At 41.0% G+C, this 25,256-nt stretch overlaps 1 protein-coding gene across 2 annotated transcripts in view; it reads left to right on the plus strand.

Moving 5' to 3' along the window:
- BABAM2 (BRISC and BRCA1 A complex member 2) overlaps positions 1 to 25,256 on the plus strand; it is a 216,650-nt gene that overhangs the window by 164,519 nt on the left and 26,875 nt on the right. For both annotated transcript variants that reach the window (XM_068158815.1, XM_068158814.1), the window contains exons 8-10: positions 1,960 to 2,059; positions 4,499 to 4,569; positions 5,972 to 6,054. In XM_068158815.1, the coding sequence (XP_068014916.1) occupies positions 1,960 to 2,059; positions 4,499 to 4,569; positions 5,972 to 6,054 (254 nt within the window). The remainder of the gene's footprint in view (positions 1 to 1,959; positions 2,060 to 4,498; positions 4,570 to 5,971; positions 6,055 to 25,256) is intronic.

Consider the following 25,256-nt stretch of genomic DNA (forward strand, 5'->3'; position numbering starts at 1 on the left):
AGAAGAAACTTCTTTGCACTTAGTTCAGTCTTTCATGGAACCAGTATGTAAACAGGACACCACAAAGTAATTTAGCTTTTGAAGATCTTAATTGTACCCAACAAGGTTCTGGATGTTTAGCAAATTATATGATCCATAGTGTGTAATGCAAATTCAGTTGGGGCTGTTCAGTCTGGAGAAGAGAAGGCTCCGAGGTTACCTAATTGTGGCCTTCCAGTATCTGAAGGGGGCCTACAGGAAGGCTGGGGAGGGACTTCTCAGGATGTCAGGTAGTGATAGGACTAGGGGCAATGGAATGAAGCTAGAGGTGGGGAGATTCAGGCTGGATGTGAGGAGGAAGTTCTTCACCATGAGAGTGGTGAAGCCCTGGAATGGGTTGTCCAGGGAGGTGGTTGAGGCCCCGTCCCTGGAGGTGTTTAAGCCCAGGCTGGATGAGGCTCTGGCCAGCCTGATCTAGTGTGGGGTGTCCCTGCCCATGGCAGGGGAGTTGGAACTGGATGATCCTTGTGGTCCCTTCCAATCCTGACTGATTCTATGATTCTATATCCCTTTTCTTTGGTAAAACGCTGTAAGAAAGATTTAGGTCAGTACTGCTAGACGTTCAGATGAGCTTTGAGCACCTCTAAGGATGGAGATTCCCCAGCCCTTCAGGGCCTGTATTCCAGTCTTTGATTACTCTCATTGTGCAAATGTTTTTCCTAATAACTCACCAGAACTCCCTTTGTTGTAACTTGTCTGTGTTGCCTTTCATCCTTTCACTGTGCTTCCCAGAAGACTCTGACTCGTCTTTATTTTTTTCCATTAGATAATTGGAGGCATCAATATACCTTCAATAACAATATGCCTTCAACTCCTTTCTTCAATATCCCACCTTCCCCAGTGGACTCTTAAGTCTGCACAAACTTGTTTCTTTCAGCATCCCCCTCTATATCATGTACCCGATAATCTTTCTGCCCCACTGTGGGGATTGGAAGTAGCAGGATCTAAGTCCCCTTTAAGAGATGAGGCAGGTAAAAAAACCAAAATGTTGTGCTTGTAAGTTCAAAACTGTGGGGTGAAAGCTTTCTGGAATGCTGTCTAAGAAAGTTATCTGAGACTGTCCTGACCTTGCAGATAAGAAAGTAGAAACACTATTGAGTAGTGAAAAGAATATGTGTGTGTTAAATTAGTACAGCTGCAGGTTTTGTATCTTTGTCCATATGTTACATGAGCTATTTTGGGCCTATGTAAGGCCCTCAGATGCATTAGTAAAGTGGTTTCAATCACCACATTGGAGTCCATGACAAATCTTCTGTGACAGCCCACTGCTGACTTGATGTAGTAGGTTAACACCTCTGTTGTACTGGAAGGCAAAAAACTGGCTGGTGTGCATCTATCTTCTACTCCTTGTTTCAAATTACTTCACTTAGTCTTAGCTGGTTTGACTGAAGGCAGCTTGCTGTGTAATTCAAGGCTTAAAGTCCTCTCTTCACAATATAACAAAGTATCCTAACTATAGTGCTCCACATCTTATTGATGAGGGTTAAGAAACAGAACTGTTTACAAAGAAAAAGAATAGGGTATTATAGGATAGCACAGGATAGCATAGGATAGGGTAGGATAGCATAGCATAGCATAGCATAGAATAGAATAGAATAGAACAGAACAGAACAGAACAGAACAGAACTCCACCACCTCCCTGGGCAGCCCATTCCAATGGCCAGTCACTCTGTGAAGAAAAGTTATTCCAGAGATAATGCATTAGTTATACTTTTGATTGACGTAGTTCAATTACAATGGGTATAACCTGGGTTTATATATGGTATGACTCAGTATCTTTTATATTACTGCAGCATAAAATACACTTCATGAACATGACCCTCTGCCTTTAAGTATGAGGAAAGAGGACAGTGTAGAAATCACTTTTAAATCCCAGGGTCTGTATGTGTAATGTATTGTTCAATTAACTTCTGTTTCTAGTGCACTTGGAGGATCATCTGCTCTTCACATCCCAGCCTTTCCTGGTGGAGGTTGTCTTATCGACTACGTACCTCAAGTATGCCAGCTGCTAACCAACAAGGTAAATTGGTAATTAAAACTCAATTTTCCTTTCCATTATGTACTGTATTGCAGTAACACACTAGAGCATTTCCACAGACACATATAGTGTAAGCAAGACATACTTAAGGTGAACTACACAAGGGATACATCTTGGTATGAATTGAGCACCTACCCAGGACATGAAGCACTAAACAAGTATGTTTGTGAAGATTGTGGAGTGGATTTTTCTCATTCTAAGGTGTTACAGTATAGGATTAAATGTTACTGTACGGTACAACACTGCATTGTAGCATGCTAGTAAATAAAAATATGTGGTCTGCATACTATTTTTCTACTAGGACAATATCTAAGTTCTTATACCAGTGTGGTTCTTTACAGTGTAGTCAGCAGGAGCAGGGAGGTCATTCTCCCCCTGTACACTGCACTAGTTAGGCAACACCTTGAGTACTGTGTCCAGTTCTGGGCCTTTCAGTTTAGGAAAGATGTTGAGTTGCTGGAAGGTGTCCAGAGAAAGGCAACAAAGCTGGGGAGGGGTTTGGAACACAAACCCTATGAGGAGAGACTGAGGAGCTGGGGTTGCTTAGCCTGGAGAAGAGGAGACTCAGGGGTGACTCAGAGGTGGGGGTTGGTCTCTTCTCCCAGGCAACCAGCATCAGAACAAGAGGACACAGTCTCAGGCTGCGCCAGGGGAGGTTCAGGCTGGAGGTCAGGAGGAAGTTTTACACAGAGAGAGTGATTGCCCATTGGAATGGGCTGCCCGGGGAGGTGGTGGAGTCACCATCACTGGAGGTGTTTAGGAAGAGACTGGATGGGGTGCTTGGTGCCATGGTTTAGTTGATTAGATGGTGTTGGGTGATAGGTTGGACTCTGATCTTGAAGGTCTCTTCCAACCTGATCTGGTCCATTCCATTCCATTCCATTCCATTCCATTCCATTCCATTCCATTCCATTCCATTCCATTCCATTCCATTCCATTCCATTCCATTCCACCATAGACATTGTAGGTTGGGAGGACACTATTTTTGTGTTATCTTCACCTTTATTTGTCCAGATGAGGAAAACTTTTTCTAACAGAGAATTGTTCTTCAAAATGTGTTTCCGTAATTATATTGGAATCTGCCTTTAGAGTTGTTTTTGTTGTGGTTTTCTGTTAAAGTTGCTTTCTGTTTTTAAAATCTGCAAGTACACAGGCTTGTTTCCATCATTCTCAAACAAAGTCCCTTAAGCAAACTTATCATATGTTTTCCTTTTCCCAAAATAACATTTCAGATCCCACACAAACCTTTCAAACTAATCCTAGTTTTTTTATAAAATGAAATGTCTCGATTTATAAATAGCATTGAACATTAAGGGTTACAACATGGCTCTCAGCAATGACTGTGGCAAGGCTTTTCCAAAAACTTTAGGAAAGCATTTGCCAGATGAGGAGCTCTAGCATTAACCATAGCCAAGTAAAATCTTGTTCCATTATTTCCATGTTCAGTAGGGAAAAGGGGTTTTTTAAATTTTAGCTTTCATTCTGGAAGGCAAAAGGATTTACATAGAGAATCACCTATGGAACCATACCATATGTACCTGAGGTAACTGCTTGTAAGCCAGATGCTGGTGCAGCACGTCAGCACATGCGTTCTTTCTGCTGTGGGTTAAACCCTGTTCACACTAGTCTGCTCAGTGATCCCTTTCAAATCAATATAAAAACATACATGGTGCAAGGAGAATTTTGCTTTGAGTATAACATTGCTGGATCTGGTAAGGGGAATTTGTTGGAGGTGCAGTCTTCTTAAAACACCCAAGATCAGTACGTGTGTGTGTGTGTGTATAGATAGATAGATATGTATGTATGTATGTATATATATTAAAAATATAATATATATATAGAATGGAATGGAATGGAATGGAATGGAATGGAATGGAATGGAATGGAATGGAATGGAATAGACCAGGTTGGAAGAGACCTTCAAGATCATCATGTCCAACCCACCACCCAACACCACCTAATCAACTAAACCATGGCACCGAGCACCCCATCCAGTCTCCTCCTAAATACCTCACATATATATACAAATAATTTTTTAATAAACATAATGTTATTTTGCTATTTAACCAATTGTTAGTTCAGCTAATTATGATTTGCATATCATGGCTTCCTGCCCAACCTTCAGCAAGTCAAGGTCACGCATTTCTCTTCTTGCTTTACCTTGCACAGTTAAACAGTATATTGTGAAAGACCAAGTTTCACTCAGAAGTGAATGAAGGGATTTCTTTACAAGATTTTCTTTTTTGTTTTAAAGGCATTTTAGGATTATTTTTTTAGGGAAATCATGCAAGCTAAATATAGGATTCAGAGCTGCTATCATGTCAAACATAAATCTTCTTTAACAAGGAATACATGACAAATTTGGAGCATTGGCTTTTTTCATCTTTTTATAACACTGAATTTGCTTCTTTCTTTTTTAAGGTACAATATGTTATTCAGGGATACCATAAAAGAAGAGAGTATATTGCAGCTTTCCTGAGTCACTTTGGCACGTAAGTTTTCTTATCATACACTATTTTCTCTAGCATGGGGGAAAGCGTTGCTTTTCTGCACATGATTTTTGGTTGTAGGACTGCTAGCCACAGGATGAGATGAAATCTGGTCATTTCTCACAAAATGATGAGTGTAGATTGTCTCTCTGTATCAGTAATGGAAAGAAGTTTGGTGTTATTTCAATTCTGTGCCACTTACTTTGATGATGGGAAGAGGACAATATAGAGACTTTTTTTCTTGTGCAAAAGGAATGTGCCTATTTCTGAACAAGTTACTGGAAAGGCCTTACAGTAGTAGGCAGTGATTGAAGTGGGAGGATGGGGAAGTGGGTACAGTTATAAGCTTTACAGGAGCCAGAAACCACTGCTCAGAGTAAAGGCAGGACTGGGAGGCCAGCTGCTCCCACTGCCAAGCGTTTTCTTGTCTGGAGAGGGAAAGGGCTGTCAGGTCATGTTGAATTCTCACCAGAATTCCAAGGTCCATGGCCTGGCATGAGGATGTACTAGCTACACAAGTCAACTAATGATGGAACAGGCTGCCCAGGGGGGTTGTGGAGTCTCTCTTTCTGGAAATATTCAAGACCTGCCTGGATGAGTTGCTGTGTGACCTGGTATAGGTGATCCTGCTCTGGCAATGGGGTTGGACTAGATGATTTCTTGAGGTCCCTTCCAGCCCCTAATATCCTGTGATTCTGTGCATGCCTTGGCACTGTGAAGTGTATTTGGTTTCCCACCTAAATCCTGACTTGAAGAAGAGTACAGAAGATAGTGACAGTGCCTTACCTTAACGTGAGGAAACGATTTCTGCTTCTGACTATTGATGCCAAATGACGTGGATTTTGGGGAGCCCTTCAGATCTCTCAGTGAGGATGGGAAGGCAGCTGGCTTCTAGAATGCACTCAAATATTTTATCCAACTGTACCTAAATGACAGCAACTGAAGCTGGACATATGAGTAGATAGAGAACTGATGCAAGCTCAGTCCTGATGAAATTAAGATACTTCATTTTCTTTGGAGAAAACGACAGTGTAGAAATGGCCCAGGTGTGCCAATAATTTTATCTCACGTGAGGTAGTTCATGAGTCCTCTCCAGTGAGCCAGATGTTACTGTTACTACTGCAAATGCATTTGCAGTTCTTTCATTCTAAAGTGTATTTATATACCCAAATACGACCTTCCTTCCAGTCGGAAATTTCAGTGTCACATCATAAATAAGATTAAAAGTTTAATTTTCATTTAGCTAGAAAATTGTAGCTACCAATAAATAAGGCAAGTACTTAACGTTTGTGAACAAACAAAACAACCCCAATCCTTATGGTACAGAATTTACATATTTATCATTCAGTATTAGAGTGAATGGAAGGTAAAAATTGTATTTGTTTGTTTCTTCTTTCTTTGGTAGTGGTGTGGTGGAATATGATGCAGAAGGCTTCACAAAGCTTACTCTGTTGCTGATGTGGAAAGACTTTTGCTTCCTTGTTCACAGTGAGTATTGCCTCAGGCATAAATTTCTATCCTCTTGAAGATACAAGTTCAAAAGGGAAAAAATACACTTACAGGAAACAATTTAAAAGTTTTAGCTATTTTTATCCAGTGTTTAATGTATTTTTAATGGGACTATGGCACTTTGAAAACACAAAATCCTCCTTGTATTTGGAGAGGGGGAGAGGATCCTCATTGATAGCATGCTGCTTGTTTTACTGAATGCCAAAAGCATGCTGGGAAGGTTTTCTGCTAGTATGGCTGAAGATTAAATTCGCAGTTGTAACTTGTCCTATCGAAAGCATCAGAAATGCAGACCAAAGCTATATAGAACCTGGGAATACCTAAAACCTACTGTATTTCTCAAAGGTCTTTTCCAGCCTCTTCTCTTCTCTTCTCTTCTCTTCTCTTCTCTTCTCTTCTCTTCTCTTCTCTTCTCTTCTCTTCTCTTCTCTTCTCTTCTCTTCTCTTCTCTTCTCTTCTCTTCTCTTCTCTTCTCTTCTCTTCTCTTCTCTTCTCTTCTCTTCTCTTCTCTTCTCTTCTCTTCTCTTCTCTTCTCTTCTCTTTTCTCTTCTCTTCTCTTCTCTTCTCTTCTCTTCTCTTCTCTTCTCTTCTCTTCTCTTCTCTTCTCTTCTCTTCTCTTCTCTTCTCTTCTCTTCTCTTCTCTTCTCTTCTCTTCTCTTCTCTTCTCTTCTCTTCTCTTCTCTTCTCTTCTCTTCTCTTCTCTTCTCTTTTCTCTTCTCTTCTCTTCTTTCTCTGGAGTTAATGCACTGATAGTGATAATAAAGACACTTTATTGTAGGGAAAATACATCAAATTAGGAATAATACTGTACTGTCTTTGGGAGCCAAAATTTAATCCTAGACTGAAACTGCGTGGGCAAAAACTGTCTTAAAACTGTTTGCTACAGTCTGTAGCTAGATTTGCTGTCATGTGATGGTTTTCAATCAAGATTGTATTACTTTCAAAGTAAGACATTTGTAAATAAATACATAGGAATTACTTCATGTAGGAATTTGTATGGCTTTGTTACAACCTCATGCATGTTAACTTACATAGCAATTATTACTTTTCCTTGTGGTAAGGTGAAATTCAGAACTATCACAAGTATTTCAGACTGGGGAAGTTCAATCTTGTTACCTTTTAACTCTTGCAATTCTCATCTTTGTTTCAAATAATTAAAGTGCAATCTGGACAGCTGCAATGTGGGTGTTTGGTAGCACTGGATTGTTTCTGAATATGTCATTTCTGACTGTAAGCTCACTTTTCATATGGAAAACCGATGAAATCTTCATGACATCATAGACATTTGTCATGGAGTTTTTTAAAGAAACAAGTGTGGAGATTGTTGTTGTTCAGAGAAGTCCTTCACCCTGAGTTTTATTAGAAATCATGAAGAATTATCTCACCGAACTTTTTATTGAACACTTCAGCGTGCCGGGTTCTACACATTGGCCACAACAACCCCCATGCAGTGCTACAGGCTGGGGTCAGAATGGCTGGAGAGCAGCCAGGCAGAGAGGGACCTGGGGGTGCTGGTTGACAGTAGGCTGCACATGAGCCATCAGTGTGCCCAAGTGACCAAGAAGGCCAATGGCATCCTGGCCTGCATCAGGAACAGTGTGGCCAGCAGGCACAGGGAGGTCATTGTGCCCCTGTACTCAGCACTGGTTAGGCCACCCCTTGAGTCCTGTGTCCAGTTCTGGGCTCCTCAGTTTAGGAAAGATGTTGAGTTGCTGGAACATGTCCAGAGAAGGGCAACAAAGTTGGTGAGGAGTTTGGAGCACAAGCCCTATGAGGAGAGGCTGAGGGAGCTGGGGTTGCTTAGCCTGCAGAAGAGGAGGCTCAGGGGAGACCTTATTGCTGTCTATAACTCCCTGAAGGGAGGTTGTAGCCAGGTGGGGGTTGGTCTCTTCTCCCAGGCAACCAGCACCAGAACAAGAGGACACAGTCTCAAGCTGCACCAGGGGAGGTTTAGGCTGGATGTTAGGAAGAAGTTCTTCCTAGAAAGAGAGATTGGCCATTGGAATGTGCTGTCCAGGGAGGTGGTGGAGTCACCATCACTGGAGGTGTTTAGGAAGAGACTGGGTGGGGTGCTTGGTGGCATGGTTTAGTTAATTAGATGGTGCTGCATGATAGGTTGGACTTGATGATCTCAAAGGTCTTTTCCAACCTGGTTAACTTCTATCCTATCCTATCCTATCCTATCCTATCCTATCCTATCCTATCCTATCCTATCCTATCCTATCCTATCCTATCCTATCCTATCCTATCCTATCCTATCCTATCCTACCCTATCCTATCCTACCCTACCCTACCCTACCCTACCCCCTACCCTATTCTATTCTAATTCTATTCTATTCATATCATCACCTAAGAGTTCCAGACATTAATGACCATAAAAGGTCTAGAAAACTCAAACTTGAAATTAGAAAACTTCTGTCATGTTAGTATGATTTACATTGTAGGGAAAAAAAAACCAAAACACAGCTGTCCCTCTTGCATCTTCACTTACTCTTCAACTACTACTGAGAATTGTCACAACTTTCTTGTAGGAGACGATACTTTTTTATGTACAAACTTCTTGAAAACTTCCTATCTTTGTTACTCCCCAGTAGGTTTGGCTTAATTTTGTCTGTGTTAAAATTCCTCTGTATATGCTTGTGGCTGTAGGGTATATAACTTAATAGATGTTGAAGCAGATTTCAGGGGAACCAAAACTGAAATGTCTGTTAAATACCAGAGCAGTTTTTAACTGTGCAATATTCGGAGTGCTCAATTTAACTGACACAAAAGCTTCAATTAAAACTGAATAGTTTATCACTGTGTAATAATCCTGTGGCCTTAGAAATCACACAGTGTCTTAGCTGTGTAAGCCCTTGCATCAGCCCTTTGAACAATCCACTGCAAGAGCATTGATGTTCCGTGCACTGAAGGATATTCCAATGAAAGGACTGAAACCTGTACTTAATTTCCTGAGTGAAGTAATGTAGGCTTTCATCTCTTAACCACTGACATAACTATGTATATTACAGTTGAATATTTAGCAAGCGTCTAATAAAATGTCTCGGAGAGATAGCCATAAGTTGAAAACTGTTCCACTTTCTGTATTTGCTGTGGTATGCAGAGAAAGTATTCAGAGAATAAATAGGTCAGTGTACAGTAACAGCACTATGGCCAATCAAATGAAAGGAGCTACAGTCAATTTGACTCGCCTTTTAATCTTGCTTAAAGTTTTAGGTTTCAGTGAGATTGCGAGTTGCATTTCCTTTAGAAGATGCATTCAGAGATTTAAGGAATAACTTCAAATTTTGCAACTGTTTGCATTCAAAGTCGCAAACTTGTTTGGAAACTAGGAAGCAACACACATTAGAAGTAAAGTGGAGCTATTTAGAATGCTTTCAATGAGTAAAATGAGTTAAAGATGAGAGGAGGGAAAGAGGAGAGTAGTTCTGGATTGCCAAAGCCCAGTAACCTCAGAACAAGTGCACTTATCAAAAAATATTGATTGTGTAGCAATTACAGAATGAAGGGCAAAGTCTACCCATTCTACCTTAAAACACAGAAGAGCTACCTAATTGCAAACTTAATCATTAGATTAATGTAGCTGCTGAAGTTGTTATATTAGCTCAAAGAGCTGTTGCTTTAGTGGTTTAGTTCTAAAAATTAAAACTGTTCTTTCAGATATATGATGGAAGAAATAAACATTCAGAGACTTTCATGCATCCACATGGAAGAGGAAATCATTAATCATTAGGGTTACTGTATGTGATACTGATACTGTTCATTAGTAAGTCTCAGTATGAAGCTTTGTAAACAAACTTCAATATACTACTGATCTCTTTCCCTTGTTTATAAACCAGCTATGATAAGTTTTTGGTGATAGATATTTCCTCATATTCTTGTTCCTGCATACATTCTGTGTATTTATACTGTATGTAAATATAAACACAACTTACATGTCTGTGCACAATTAAGAATTAAGTAGTCTTACTGGTATAGACACAAGAACAGGACTCCAAAGCAACCTGTATATAGGCTTCTCAAAGATTAATTTTTTGTCTTACAAGATACTCAGATTCTCAGCACAAAGGAGATCAACAGAAGTTGGACCAGTTGCAATAGCAAATGAAACAATGCTTATGTTAGTGGGTTTTTGTTAGAGATGTCTTGAAAGGGATAGATATGAAACTGAAAAAGATTTGTTTCACTGAACAAGAGGAACAGAATTATGGAAGCTGTTAGCATTTGTATCTTAAGTTCCTATAATATCCCACACTTAGGTGAAATCAGTGGGAACAATTGCTGCCACTGACCTTGGCTAACTAAGGGATTTCAGCTTCTGTGTTGGGAAATACCAGTGACACAAGAGGTCCAAAGTGCTGGTCATGTAAAAGTGACAGTTAGTTAACAAGCTGTCTTGCTACAGGAGTGCTCACTGAAGTAGCTTTTTGTCCATCCTCGCTAACTATCCATGCACTTATGTGGCTACCTCTGTCATTAAGCAGATCAGAAATAGGCAGCATCTCAGCAAGGAGGTTTTACATATGAGAAAGACACAAGCAAGAGGCCTAGAGTGTTAATTAGGTTATAGGAGGTTATACCTGTCAGACTTCAGGCAGACACCCACTTCTCAATTCAGGGTTCTTAGGTGCGAGTCATCAGTGTCAGCTTCTGATGTGTTCTTGTTTGAATATTGCTATCTGTGCAGTTTTGTCAGCAGAACTGTTTGTGCCAGTGCAGTCAACTCAGGTGGTTTGAATTGATGTCATTTTGTTCTCAAATGAGAAACTGGAGATTAACAAAGTCCCAGTGATGTAAAACTGACTGGCAGAAATCAAAAGCCATTCGGACCTGATGCGTAGGAGTAATTTTTTGACTATTCAGCAAGCAGATGTCTCTCACAAGGAAGTCTTCCTCTCTGACTCTCAGTGCTTTTAGTCAGTACAATGTATTTCTCTTAATCTGGTCTTGAAAGTTCCTGACTATATGTCATCCTGCCTCTGCAAAATATAAGTAGAGCAGAGGGGTCTCTTCCAAACATTTTATGTTTTAATCACCACAAAACAAATCATTCTGTGTTATTTCCTGTGGAGTGGGGTGTGTATTGCTGATCTGAAGTCAATGAAAGCTGCAGATAGGCTCTTAAGTGCTGTGGATCAGGCAATGTGATGGAAAAGTAGCCTGAGTGACAGGCACACAGTTCTGCACTTACCTAAGCATAGGCAGGGGTGAATTCCAGAGCTGAATTGCAGCAATTGGAAAATTAATTGGCCTTTTGCTGATCTTTTTTTTTTTTTCCTTAGTATATTTTCCTCCTTTATTTCCAAGGGATACTGCCAGCTAGATTTAGTTGGAAATTTGTATTGAAAACTGGTAATTTCATATTTGTCATTAAGACTACATTAAACATCATGTTCTTTTGATTCCACCCTGGGTATTTACTTGTACATGAGCTGAATGAGATTTTCCATACTTAAATATTCCTAATGAGTGCAAGTGAACCTGAAAGCAGAAGTTTTCTTTTCCTTTTTTTCCTGTCTTTCAGTTCATTTTGTGATCATGTCACTCAGTATAAACTGGGTTTAGGTTCATATTTATAATTTTGGTTAAAAAGGGAGAATGGACACAGGGCAGTATGTAAAACTTGGTATGAACAGCAGCGAACAGGAAACAACTGTTGTGATAGGCATTAGGTTTTACAGGTGTTTTATGATGGCCTGACGTGAGTGGACTGGCAGAGTCATTTTAATTGTCACTTTGCTGTGGCTATTACATTTTTCATTTCTGAGAAATGCATATATTTGCCATACCTTTGAAACAGTAGTATGTTGCTGTAGACATTAATTGATGCTCTTCCAGGAACTATGAGCACTTTAACCAATAGAATGAAAGGTTTTGTAATAACGGCTCACAAAATCACCCTGTTCAGAAGTGGGAAATGCTACTTTTTCTTATCTAATAGATATATCTAGAGTGCTACTAGTATGTGCCCAAGTATAAGGGCACATATACTTGGACATTGTCAGAAAATATATGTGAGATATAGAAGGGGTATAATTCTATTTTATCCACTCAACTTTTGAGAAAAATTAATTGGGTCACAAAAATTCATTAACCAAGTTGGGCCTTGAGTACAGAGTGTGGTACTTACTGTTACGTGTCTTGTGTCTTGTGTCTACATGAGGCTGAGGGAGCTGGGGTTGTTTAGCCTGGAAAAGAGGAGGCTCAGGGGTGACCTTATTGCTTTCCACAACTACCTGAAGGGAGCCTGTAGCCAGGTGGGGGTTGGTCTCTTCTCCTGGGTGGCCAGCACCAGAACAAGAGGACACAGTCTCAAGCTACACCAGGGAAGGTTTAGGCTGGATGTTAGGAGGAAGTTCTGCAAAGAAAGAGTGATTGGAATGTGCTGCCCGGGGAGGTGGTGGAGTCACCATCACTGGAGGTGTTTAGCAGAGACTGGATGAGGCACTTGGTGCCATGGTTTAGTTGATTAGATGGTGTTGGTTGATAGGTTGGACTCAATGATCTCAAAGGTCTTTTCCAACCTGGTTAATTCTATTCTATTCTATTCTATTCTATTCTATTCTATTCTATTCTATTCTATTCTATTCTATTCTGTTCTGTTCTGTTCTGTTCTGTTCTGCTCTGCTCACAGATAGTTTTTATGTAGGGTGACAAATACATTAAAGGTATGGGATACAGCAAGTTGAAAATTGCTCATGGAGCAAGTAGAAAACAAATATTTTCTTTCCAGTCTAGAAAGGAGATCATGAACATTGGTTTCATGTGCATCAGTCTTGGGTTCAGTACCAGGCAATACTTTCAGGAAAGAAAGAGAATGATACAGAGCTTGATGGGAGTATTAGAGATGAGATTTCTAGAAATAAGAGCTGCATCAAAAAAAGAGATTTTTCTGAATCCCTCTTTGCTATCTTCCCCTCTTTCTACCTAATGACAATTACTTTGTCACCAAAGGTAACTTATTTAACGAATCCACACGTGACACATCAGTGGCACCCAAAGGTGACTGCTGTATGGCTTTTATGAAATAGAAAAATACCATTTGCTTTTGAATCGTAAGAAATACACCCTGCTTTAGGGATGGAACTGGTCACAAAAATGATTACATGTATGCAGTGGGGAAAGGAGGGAGTGCTTAAGCTGCTTTTATGTCACCAGTTCCCTTGCCCGATTCAGTAGCAGTCTCACATTTTCCTTAGTTCCTGTGGTAGCCCATCTTGTCCTTAACTCCCCTTGAGAGATTCAACTCACAGAATTCATTGCATTGGAAGGAACCCTCAAAGGTCATCATGTCCAGCCCCACCTGCAGTGAGCAGGGACATTTCCAACTAGATCAGATATCTCAGGGCCCCATCAAGTTTGACCTTGAATATCTCCAGGGATAGGTCCTCAACCACATCTCTGGGCAACCTGTTCCAGTATTTTACCACTTTCACTGTAAAGAACTTCCTCCTTATGTCCAACCTAAATCTACCTGGTTCCTATTGCTACAAGCCCTTCTAAACATTCCTTCCCCAGTCTTCCTGTAGGTCCCCATCAGATATTGAAATGTAATTTTAAGGTCTTCCCAGAGCCTTCTCTTCTCCAGGCTGAACAGCCCCAAATCTTTCAGCCTGTTCTCATGGGAGTGGTGCTCCAACCCTTCTCAAGGGCCACTCCAAGTGAAATTTGATGTTCCCAACCCAATCTGGATGCTCAGTGGCCACAACTCATGCTTCCTTTTTGCATTTTTGAGTTTTGTTCAGAGCTCCTTGTTCATCCATGTAGACCTCCTGCTGTTGTTACTTGACTTTCTGATTATTAGGGTGGACCATTCTTGAACTTGAAAGAGGTGATCATGGGCCCTTCTTCAGGACCATTTGCTGTGAGCAGGACCATTGAATGGCCCAGTCTACTCTCTGATGATTAAGGTTTTGATCCCACTGTCTTATCTTGCCTGGGTATTCACAAGAGGGCACCAAAATGGCTGCTATTCTAGAAAGCATGGCTTGAAAGGATATACTCTACAAACTTGTTCTTTAGGTTGTGAAAAGCAGTAGAAGGATAAGCCCTTAGAACCGTGAAAAGTGGCTTCAATGGCAAAAGTGGTAAATGGTTCCTGAGTGGGGAAAAGCCATGGGCCTGTATAGCTGTAACACAGATTTCAGTCTAGCTTTAAAAATATCTTCTGTGGTTTAGTTGGGTCAAGCAGGGTTACACTGCATTGTGATTTGAAAGCTGTAAGCCTCTGTGGAGCAGAGCTTGAAAGAACAGGATAGCGTGCCTGTCAGCAGAAGTCCTTTGTGTTGGCAAAGGGTCTTCCTGACCTGCAGGATAATGCCACAATGATCACAGATGAGAATACAATACATCAGTTTCCCTTCAAATCCCAGGCAGCAATTTAAACAAGAAAATTAACTTACTTGCAAGCCTCATAAGCCTGATGAAGTGGGGAGACTGTATTGCTGTCTACAACTACCTGAAGGGAGGTTGTAGCCAGGAAGGGGTTGGTCTGTTCTCCCAGGCAACCAGCACCAGAACAAGAGGACACAGTCTCAAGCTGCACCAGGGGAAGTTTAGGCTGGAGGTGAGGAGAAAGTTCTTCACAGAGAGAGTTGTTAGCCATTGGAATGTGCTGCCCGGAGAGGTGGTGGAGTCACCATCACTGGAGGTGTTCAAGAGGGGATTGGATGTGGCACTTGGTGCCATGGTTTAGTCATGAGGTGTTGGGTGACAGGTTGGACTTGATGATCATTGAGGTCTCTTCCAACCTTGGTGATTCTGTGATTCTGTGAAAAGCCAGTGGTTTTGCCCAGCAGCTTCATAGGTGAAAACATGCTTAGGAAAGTCTTCCTGTTCTGCTGGAAGGTAATGTGAAACTTCTCAGCATTTAGCAGTTCATCTCTGCAGTGGGAAAGCAGAGGAAAAGTTTTCACGTTTTCTCCACCAGTTACATGCAATGATCACCAGCCTGTGCCAAGAAAGGTTTGCAAGTTTGCTTTTTACACCCATAATAACTGCAACTGTATTTAAAATATAAGCTTCAATCAATTCAGATGGAGAAGAGGCAGCTTTTAGTAGCATCAATCTCATCAGCACTTAGAGAAGTTACTATAGAAACTGTTACAGCAGAAACAATAAAAGGAAATAAAAACGGAAGGGGGAGGGAATGAAGAGCTTTGAGAATCTGAAGTAAAAATAAAGTGAAATAATGTCACTAGCTGAAGCTAGTGAAGTAAAAATAAAATGCCTTTACTTTAATTAAGATAATCGTGGTTACAGAAATTAGACCTCTGAGGCCATTATGCCATTTCTTTGTGCTCGATAGAGGGTTCTGAGATACCACACGGGATATTTTTAGGCGATAGTCCAGTCTTGCTGTAAAAGTCCAAAAGATTATGACATAGCTGAGATAGCTGATGACACTCCAAAGCAAGAAGACTTCATTAAAGCAGTTTTTGGGTTGAGCTACATCACTTTTCCATGTTCTTTGACCACAAAGCTGGGAACTCCTTGAAGTGTATCTGATTTGATTGGTTACTTAATTCCTCTCTAAGACTAAACAAAGAATTAGACACTCTTTCTGCAGCACAGGACTGTAACTTAAGGTACTTAGACTACTTGTGTCACTTGTTTTTTCTTAATGCTGTTTTTTGTGTAAAGGATAGGGTACTCAAAAAGAAAGATACAGGCTCTGATAAAGACATGGGGTATTTTTACAACCATGTCATCCATGTTATCTACCTGTGTTGAAAGAAAACCAAAAGAGCAGTATTGTAAATATAGTTTCCACTGGTGCCTCAACTGTATTATAGGTTTTATTGTCAGTCGAATGGCAACTCCACGATAGGTACAGTAGTGTGGTGCAGTTCTCATCATATAAAAATGAGTTACACACTTCATATTAACAACAAAAGAAAACTGAAAATCCAAACCAAAGAAAATTAAGTGATAAATTCATTCTAGTCTCAGTGAAATCCACAGGTAAGCAAATCTGCTTTCTCTAATGTGTTGAAATGGCTTAACCCATCACAATTAATTTTTTCCATTCTTCAGGAATCTTTAAGAGTACTGGAACCAAAGGTTGCCATTTCCATAGATGTGGTGTCCTAAGATGTACTGTTGGTGCAAAAATTTGTTAAGAAGAAGAATCAGTACTTTTTTTTCAAATTTAGCCTGTTTTGACAATAACTGAAAGTCATTTGGGTCTGGTTAAAAAAATATATTAAAAAGGGGGGGGAGGGGGCAATAATCATAGAATCATAGAATCAATAAGGTTGGAAGATACCTCAAAGATCATCAAGTCCAACCTGTCACCCTACACCTCAGGACTACTAAACCATGGCATCATGTGCTACATCCAATCCCCTCTTGAATACCTCCAGGGAAGGTGACCCACCACCTCCCTGGACATCCCATTCCAACAGCTAACAACTCTCTCTGTGAAGAACTTCTTCACACATAGAATGGTTTGGGTTGGAAGGGACCTCCAAAGGTCATCTAGTCCAACCCCCCTGCAGTGAGCAGAGACATCCTCCGTTAGATCAGGTTGCTCAGAGCCCTCTCAAGCCTGACCTTGAAAATGGCCAAGTGTGGGGCCTCGACTACCTCCCTGGGCAACCTCTTCCAGTGTTCCACTACCCTTACGATAAAGAACTTGTTCCTAAAGGTGATGGTGGAGTCACCATCACTGGAAGTGTTTAAAGAGACTGGATGAGGCATTTTATGCCATGGATTAGATGATTAGATTGTGTTGAGTGATAGGTTGGACTTGATGATCTCAAAGGTCTTTTCCACCCTGGTTAGTTCTGTATTCTGTAACATCCAGTCTAAATCTGCTCTTCTCTAATTTGAAACCATTGCCCTTCATCATACCACTACAGGCCTTTGTAAACAGTCCCTTTCCAGCCTTCTTGTTGGCCCCCTTCAGGTACTAGAAGGCAGCTATTAGGTCTCCCTGGAACATTCTCTTCTCCAGGCTGAGCAACCCCAGCTTCCCAAGCCTGTCTTTGTAGGAGAGGTGTTCCAGCTCCCTGATAATTTTCATGGCCCTCATCTGGACCCACTCCATCAGGTCCATGTCATTCTTGTGTTGAGGGCACCAGAGCTGGATGCAGTACTCCAGGTGAGGTCTTACCAAAGCAATGAAAATTATATTCTTTCATCCAAGGAAACAATTTTAGAGTCACAATGAACATCACCAAAATTACTGCAAACTGGACATTTGCCAGCACTTTCAGTATCTGCTGTCAGCCTACTCATGTTCTGGAGGTAATGCATTAAACCTGTGCTGAAGAAAAGGTTCCTTAACATTTTACTTGTTTTTTAACCCAGCTGTATTCTTCCTAATGATCTTCTAATAACCCTCTCTTCAAAAGTCTCAGTGGGCTCTCTTCGCATTCTTGAATGTTGTGTTTGATGATGTAGGTCAAGAAGACCTTTTGTTTTTAAGGAACAGTCATTATACAAATGCAGTTACAGAACTGTCTCCTTAGTGAGCTGTTCTGTGGCTAGACCTATTTCCCAGTACAGAGCAAGGATCTATGATTTTCATATATTCATATAAATTCTCATAATCCCAAATATTGCCATTTTTCCATTATTACTATCACATTTCAGTGTTTATCTTCCATTGTTTTAGCATTGTACAGTCAGTTGATATATTCAGCACTGGTTAGGCCACACCTTGAGTCCTGTGTCCAGTTCTGGGCCCCTCAGTTTAGAAGAGATTTTGAGTTGCTGGAAGGTGTCCAGAGAGGGGCAACAAAGCTGGGGAGGGGTTTGGAGCACAGCCCTGTGAGGAGAGGCTGAGGGAGCTGGGGTTGCTTAGCCTGGAGAAGAGGAGGCTCAGGGGAGACCTTCTTGCTGTCTACAACTCCCTGAAGGGAGGTTGTAGTCAGATGGGGGTTGGTCTCTTCTCCCAGGCAAGCAGCACCAGAACAAGAAGGCACAGTCTTGAGCTGCACCAGGGGAGGTTTAGGCTGGATGTTAGGAAGAAATTCTTCATAGAAAGAGATTGGCCATTGGAATGTGCTGCACAGGGAGGTGGTAGAGTCAACATCCCTGGAGGTGTTTAGGAAGAGACTGGATGGGTTGCTTGGTGCCATAGTTTGATTGATTTGTGTTGGATGATAGGTTGGACTCGATGATCTCAAAGGTCTCTTCCAACCTGGTCTGGTCTGGTCTGGTCTGGTCTATTCTATTCTATTCTATTCTATTCTATTCTATTCTATTCTATTCTATTCTATTCTATTCTATTCTATTCTATTCTATATAACTGATGCAACTGTTGCTGTTTTTTCCCCATAGTGTTTACTTGGATTTTCACTGTATTTATTTGGAAGTATTTTGTATGTAACACCTCTTAGTCATTTATTACACAAGTGTTCGCTATCCTGATGTTGTCGGTATTTCCCATAGCAAGAGCAGACCTAATTATTTCAAAACCAGCTGTGATTACCAAAATGCAGTAAGTTTCTCAGCTGCAACTTCATAAACAGCTTTTTGTGTCACATTGGAAGTGTTGACATGTTGACTTCAAAATGGCCTCTCCCTGCGAATAACCTGGTGTTAGCCCTAATAACGTAACAAATTGGAATTCCTGTGACTGTGCTCTGTTAACCTAAAGGCCCACACTCATGCCATTTGATATACTATTTGTCATCCTTGCTCTGTCATTCCTGCAAGACCACATCATCACACATCAAGGCAGGATGGCTGTGGCATTTTGTAATTCAATTCTCTGTGTGTTGTGAGCCCAATTCACCCTTTCTTTTTTCTTTCTTTTTTAATTGACAGTAGAATGTAGGCTAAAGACCTTCAACACAGAAGAGTCAAGGAAAGATTTACTAGGTGAAATAGCCTGAAACCTTGCCCTGCATAGATTTTGTCTAGCCACTACAGTCTCCAAAATGCTTGTGGCTGAATCTGTTCAGGTTTCTCAGTAGGTACAGTGCTCAGTCTGATTCCTGAAAGGCTTCCTGTACTGTAATTTCTATGTAGAAAGTGAAGATTTCCCCTGAAGTTAACTCAAGATTTTTTACCCATCGTAGAGGCTGTCTCAAACAGCTTTCCCATAGGAGAAGTCATGGCAGAAAACCGACAGGAACTTTTCTTTTTACAGTAGAGCTTGACAGATGTGTAAGGAGCATTATATATTATATCTGTGTTATCACCAAGTTGCATTGTAAATTCACATGGGTCTCATTCATATTAACACATCATGAAGACTGGAGGGCTGTGAGGTTAAGGAATTTTTCAGCCTAAGGTAGTGCATTCAAATGCACAGGTTGGTTTTCCCAGCAGTATGAGCTTAGTTGTAAGTAAAGGCAGAGAGAATACGAAAATCAGTGAACAAAAAAAAAAAAAAGGAAGACATGCAGAAAGATGATGAATGTATGGTAATGAGAGACTGTGCTGCAGCCTGGGATTTGTTTCCTGTTTCCATGAGTGACTTCGTCAGAAGTATTTGAATGCAGAGACAGTCTGGCCAAAGTTGGATGATAAGTGAGGATTGAGTCAGGAGATTGCAGGAAGAAAACAGATAGTATCAGGCTAAGATTGTTCAGTGTTCTCTGGAGGGTTGGATTTAGCACAACTTTCCTGTATCCTTCTTGTTTTTCTGGTGAACTAATTGAAAATTTTTTGCATGTCCAGTAATTGTTGACTCTGTAGGACCTCCTGCAACTGCCAGTGTTGGAAGGAGTTGTGTTTGGCTGTGTGGCTTATTGCCTTCTATTACATCTTAGAAGAACTGAGTCCCAAAGGCTGGCACCCAGCATCAGCAGACAAAGCTGACTGTCCTTTCCTTGTTCATTCATTCCTTTTCTAAAACCCCTAAGTAGTCTCTGAACTCATGAAGATGCTGTGATTTTTTTAATTTACTTTTTTTTTACATATTTTATGTAGCTATTATATTTTAAATATTCTATATTTATAATTATAACTATATATTATATTTCTTTTATATATTATATATTTTAATATTTATATTTTATTTATATTCCAACGTGATTAGAATCCTCACATTGAAAAGCTTATGCAGGAAAGAGCAGATACTTAATCAGAGTAAGGCTTCAGTGTAGCAGTAAATAAATGCTGAGGGGTATCTGTCAGATGGCAGAAACCAGAGCAATATCTCTTTTGGCCAGCTCTGTCCACCCTGAGAACTGACCTGGAAAGAATGCTATGTTGTCTTGTATTGAAGGCTGCTCTATAAAGCAAGGAAAGACTGCATTAAGGTTGTGCAGACAATGAAATCTTGTAGAATTGGAAATCTTAGCAATAAAATATCCTGATCAGGCAGTGTTTGAGTGCAAAAACAAATTACAGGCTCAATAAACTGCATCAGATTCAGTCATCCAAAAGGTTAATAAGATAACCAGTATAAGTATCATCCAAGCCTTCAAACGTTGTGTAGCATTCACTTCTGTGAAAACAAATATCTAAGTTTATCCAGTGCATTGCAGAGGATGAATAAACCTTTTCTCTAGAATAGGAAAACAGTATATGGAAAATTTTCTAAATATTGCCATCTAAGTCCTTTGAAATATTTGTGTGGTCAGCATCCATTTCAACCACGGTTTTGTTTTGCCTTTTCTTAGAATACTTACTGTTTTGAAATACTTAAAACCTAGGAGAGGAGCACTGTGATAAGCCTGCCTTATACTTCTCAGCATTTTTGCAAAGCCTTTGACACTGTCACCACGTCCTGGTCTCCAAACTGGTGACACATGGGTTTGATGGGTGGACCACTAGATGGATAAGGAACTGGCTTGATGGCCGCACCCAAAGAGTGGCTGTCAATGGCTCCATGTCCCAGTGGAGGCCAGTGACAAGCGGAGTCCCTCAGGGATCAGTCCTGGGACCTGTCTTATTCAACATCTTTGTGGGTGCCATGGACAGTGGCATTGAGTGCACCCTCAGCAAGTTTGCTGATGACACCAAGCTGTGTGGTGCAGCAGACACGCTGGAGGGAAGGGAGGCCATCCAGAGGGACCTTGACGGCTGGAGGCAGCCAACCTCATGAGATTCAACAAGAGCAAGTGCAGGGTCCTGCATCTGGGTCGAGGCAATCCCAGGCACAAATCCAGGCTGGGCAGTGCCTGGCTGGAAAGCAGCCCTGAGGAGAGAGACTTGGGGGTGCTGGTGGACAAGAGGCTCAACATGAGCTCTCAATGTGCACTTGCAGCCTGCAAAGCCAATCAGATCCTGGGCTGCATCAGGAGAAGTGTGGCTAGCAGGTCGAGGGAGATGATTCTCCCCCTCTACTCAGCTCTGGTGAGACCCCACCTGGAGTACTGTGTCCAGTTCTGGAGTCCCTAGTACAAGAGGGATGTGGAGGTGCTGGAAGGTGTCCAGAGAAGGGCCACGAGGATGATCAGAGGGCTGGAGCACCTCTCCTATGAGGACAGACTGAAAGAGTTGGGGCTGTTCAGTCTGCAGAAGAGAAGGCTCTGAAGTGACCTAATTGTGGCCTTCCAGTATCTGAAGGGGGCCTACAAGAAGGCTGGGGAGGGACTTCTCAGTGTTAGTGATAGGACTAGGGGGAATGGAATTAAGCTGGAGGTGGGAAGATTCAGACTGGATGTGAGGAGGAAGTTCTTCCCCATGAGAGTGGTGAAGCCCTGGAATGGGTTGTCCAGGGAGGTGGTTGAGGCCCCATCCCTGGAGGTGTTTAAGCCCAGGCTGGATGAGGCTCTGGCCAGCCTGACATAGTGTGAGGTGTCTCTGCCCATGGCAGGGGAGTTGGAACTAGATGATCCTTATGGTCCCTTCCAACCCTGACTGATTCTATGATGCTATGATTTTTCCTCCAGAAACCCTGATATATGCTTTTGCCAAGACATCCCTGCCACATTTCATGCCCTGTTTAAGAAAGCTATAAAATGAGATGGTAAAGATAATATTTTAGAGTTAAAAAGGGTGTTTAAAGCAACTCTATAGTTGTTGACATAGCTTAAAAAAAATAGGTGACCTGTTCCAGATCTCAGTATGATTATTCTTTAAGAAAATGAACAACTAAGCCTTACTGATTGATTGCACCATTTTTTTCGTTACATTAATGAATCAGGATTTTTGCTTTAGGGTAGCTGTTTTGAATATATGTATACATGAAATGCTAACTAAGTCAAGAGAAGCAAATTTTTGTTACTTCTCAATAGTTTCTTGTGTTTCAAAAAGAGAGCAACTTCAACTATTTATAAGCTGTAATTAAGTTTCTTTACGGTATGACTCATTCTCAGCAAGCAAGTCCTTTTTCTTTTGCTTTCTTATGAACTGTGTGGGAAAATTAGAGTTCAATCACTGAAGAATTTACTCAATGCTTAATTACCCAAAACAGCCTTCCAAGTTCTTCTCATGTAGAGCTTTCATAAAGACATGATTTTTTTCACACTGTGGCTTTCTAAAACTTGCCTCTTAAAAAATGATCTGTAAATTGTAACGCAGGAGAAGGCAGTATTTCACTGTGGTGTTTGCCTCTTTCACCAGTCTGCTTCTTTGAGCTCCTCTTACATTAACAGTGCAATGCTTAAGAGAGCCAAAGTAAGAAATCATCAGGATTAAATTACTTTGAGCATAGAACCGAATTAGAAAGCTTTACTTTCCTGAATGAGCTAATTGTTTAAATTTTCCAAAGGAAATGTTTCTATTTCTGTGAGAGAAGGGGCAAATGGGACTTCCTCTGACATAATTTTCATTTTAAATCTGAGTTTGACAGCAGGATTTTTACCTTCATAACCAAATATTGCTGCATGACTTGTATAAGCTTGCTAGTTGAAGTGACTCACTTACATAGATGAAGTTATTTTTAGGGAGATAATTTGCACTATTTAGAAGTGAAGAAAAAAAGGAAGAGAGAGTTGTACTAAGAGCTAGATCGCTCATTATAGTTTACAGAGCTCATGAACCCAGCATCCAAGCAAAAGATGACTAAGCAAGGGGTCTATTGGTACTTTCAGGAATTTACAGACATGAGTCATCTGCTTATTTTCTGCAGACGTATCACCAGGGTACTTTGTGAGTCAGCTGTTATTTGGAAATAGTACTTGTGTTCAACATGAGTATGTTTTTGTAGTTCTTGGGTATCTAGCAAGCCAAACCAAAGCAGGCTTTTGGAGTTGGCATGCCTAGTTGAGTTCAGGTGCTGATTTACAAAAGCAGTGCATTGTTTTGAACTGTGATGCATTTTTCATGGCAAAAGTTAAAACTTATCAGGGATGAATGTATGATAGCACCTCCCTTTGCCACCTTACATATCACACAGAGGCAGATCTGACTTCGTAGTAATGCACAGGTTGGGAGTCAGAGAGAAGAGAAGAGAAGAGAAGAGAAGAGAAGAGAAGAGAAGAGAAGAGAAGAGAAGAGAAGAGAAGAGAAGAGAAGAGAAGAGAAGAGAAGAGAAGAGAAGAGAAGAGAAGAGAAGAGAAGAGAAGAGAAGAGAAGAGAAGAGAAGAGAAGAGAAGAGAAGAGAAGAGAAGAGAAGAGAAGAGAAGAGAAGAGAAGAGAAGAGAAGAGAAGAGAAGAGAAGAGAAGAGAAGAGAAGAGAAGAGAAGAGAAGAGAAGAGAAGAGAAGAGAAGAGAAGAGAAGAGAAGAGAAGAGAAGAGAAGAGAAGAGAAGAGAAGAGAAGAGAAGAGAAGAGAAGAGAAGAGAGAAGAGAAGAGAAGAGAGAAGAGAGAAAAGAGAGAAATTAACCAGAAAAGACCTTAGAGATCATTAAGTCCAACACCATCTAATCAACTAAACCATGGCACCAAGCACCCCATCCAGTCTCTTCTTAAACACCTCCAGTGATGGTGACTCCACGACCTCCCTGGGCAGCACATTCCAATGACCAATCTCTCTTTCTATGAAGAACTTCTTCCTAACATCCAGCCTAAACCTTCCCTGGTGCAGCTTGAGACTGTGTCCTCTTGTTCTGGTGCTGGTTGCCTGGGAGAAGAGACCAACCCCCACATGGCTACAATCTCCCTTCAGGGAGTTGTAAACAGCAATAAGGTCTCCTCTGAGCCTCCTCTTCTCCTGGCTAAGCAACCCCAGCTCCCCCAGCCTCTCGTCACAGGGCGTGTGCTCTAGACCCCTCCCCATGTTTGTTGCCCTTCTCTGGACACATTCCAGCAAGTCAGCATCTTTCCTAAACTGAGGAAACTGAACACAGAACTGGACACAGGACTCAAGGTGTGGCCTAAGAGAAGTTCCCTTTATTAATCTTTGCAACAATGAGCAGAATTCAACTTTTTATCTTTAAGTCACCTTGCTAATATTGATTACCAATGATGTTTGCTTGTTTTTCACGTACAATAAAACATTTCACCCACCATTTCTTTGCCCTCACAGTGGCAATGGGTGAGCATCCAGAGCAGCAGAACTGAGTTCTTGCCTTCCCTTCCTACTGCTGAAATAATAGCTGGCTACCTTGAGATATGTATAACACTTCACAACTCAAGGCTATTTCCTGTTTACTGGTCTTTTAGGTGTGGTTGTGTTCCAGAATTAGGGACAGGGTTTTTTTGCTTAGTCTGGACTCAGCTCACACCTTGTATTAAGGAAACGCATGGGTCCAAAAAAAAAAAAAAAGAGGAGTTAGTTGAGTGTAGGTGATGGGTAGTGTTTGAAATCCCAGGTAGGGCAAATTTTTCACACTGCTGCTTGCAGTTTAGGGTGATACTGCTGTGGCCAGATGTGGGATGAATAACCCTAAACCTAATTTGATTATCTGATTTAACACTTCATAGAGTCAATAGATTCTGAAATTCCCTAAGCAGGTTTTGGTTAATAAAAGAAAGAAAAGTTTTCTGTTTGATGATCCTGGTGCTGAAAAAATATTTTCATAAAAGAAAGGCAGCCTGTAACGAATGGAAGTGTGTCTGTACTGAAAACAATGTCTTGATTATCCATTTAAACAGCATTTCTAGTGCTATGTACTTTCCCTGAAGTGTAAACCTTTAGTTTTAAGTAACAGGAAGAAACCTTCTGCTGCATGCTCCCATGTTGTAGAAAGAAGTGTTCAGTGGAAAATTAATGAAAGTTAGAAATTCTCAAGTAAAAAGTTAAGGGCTGAAGTGTTACTCAAGTGCCTTGCTAAGGCTTGTTATTCTTTTCGCACTGTGTTAAAATACACAAGCGTACAGAGTAGCTTTCCTTCAAGGAGTTGGTACATAAGATGAATAAAGATGCACTAGAGGAGCAGAGCTTAAGCACT

Source organism: Melanerpes formicivorus, unplaced genomic scaffold (genome assembly GCF_026170545.1).
Source record: "Melanerpes formicivorus ecotype bairdi unplaced genomic scaffold, bMelFor1.0.p_v2 SCAF_43, whole genome shotgun sequence".
NCBI lineage: Eukaryota > Metazoa > Chordata > Aves > Piciformes > Picidae > Melanerpes > Melanerpes formicivorus.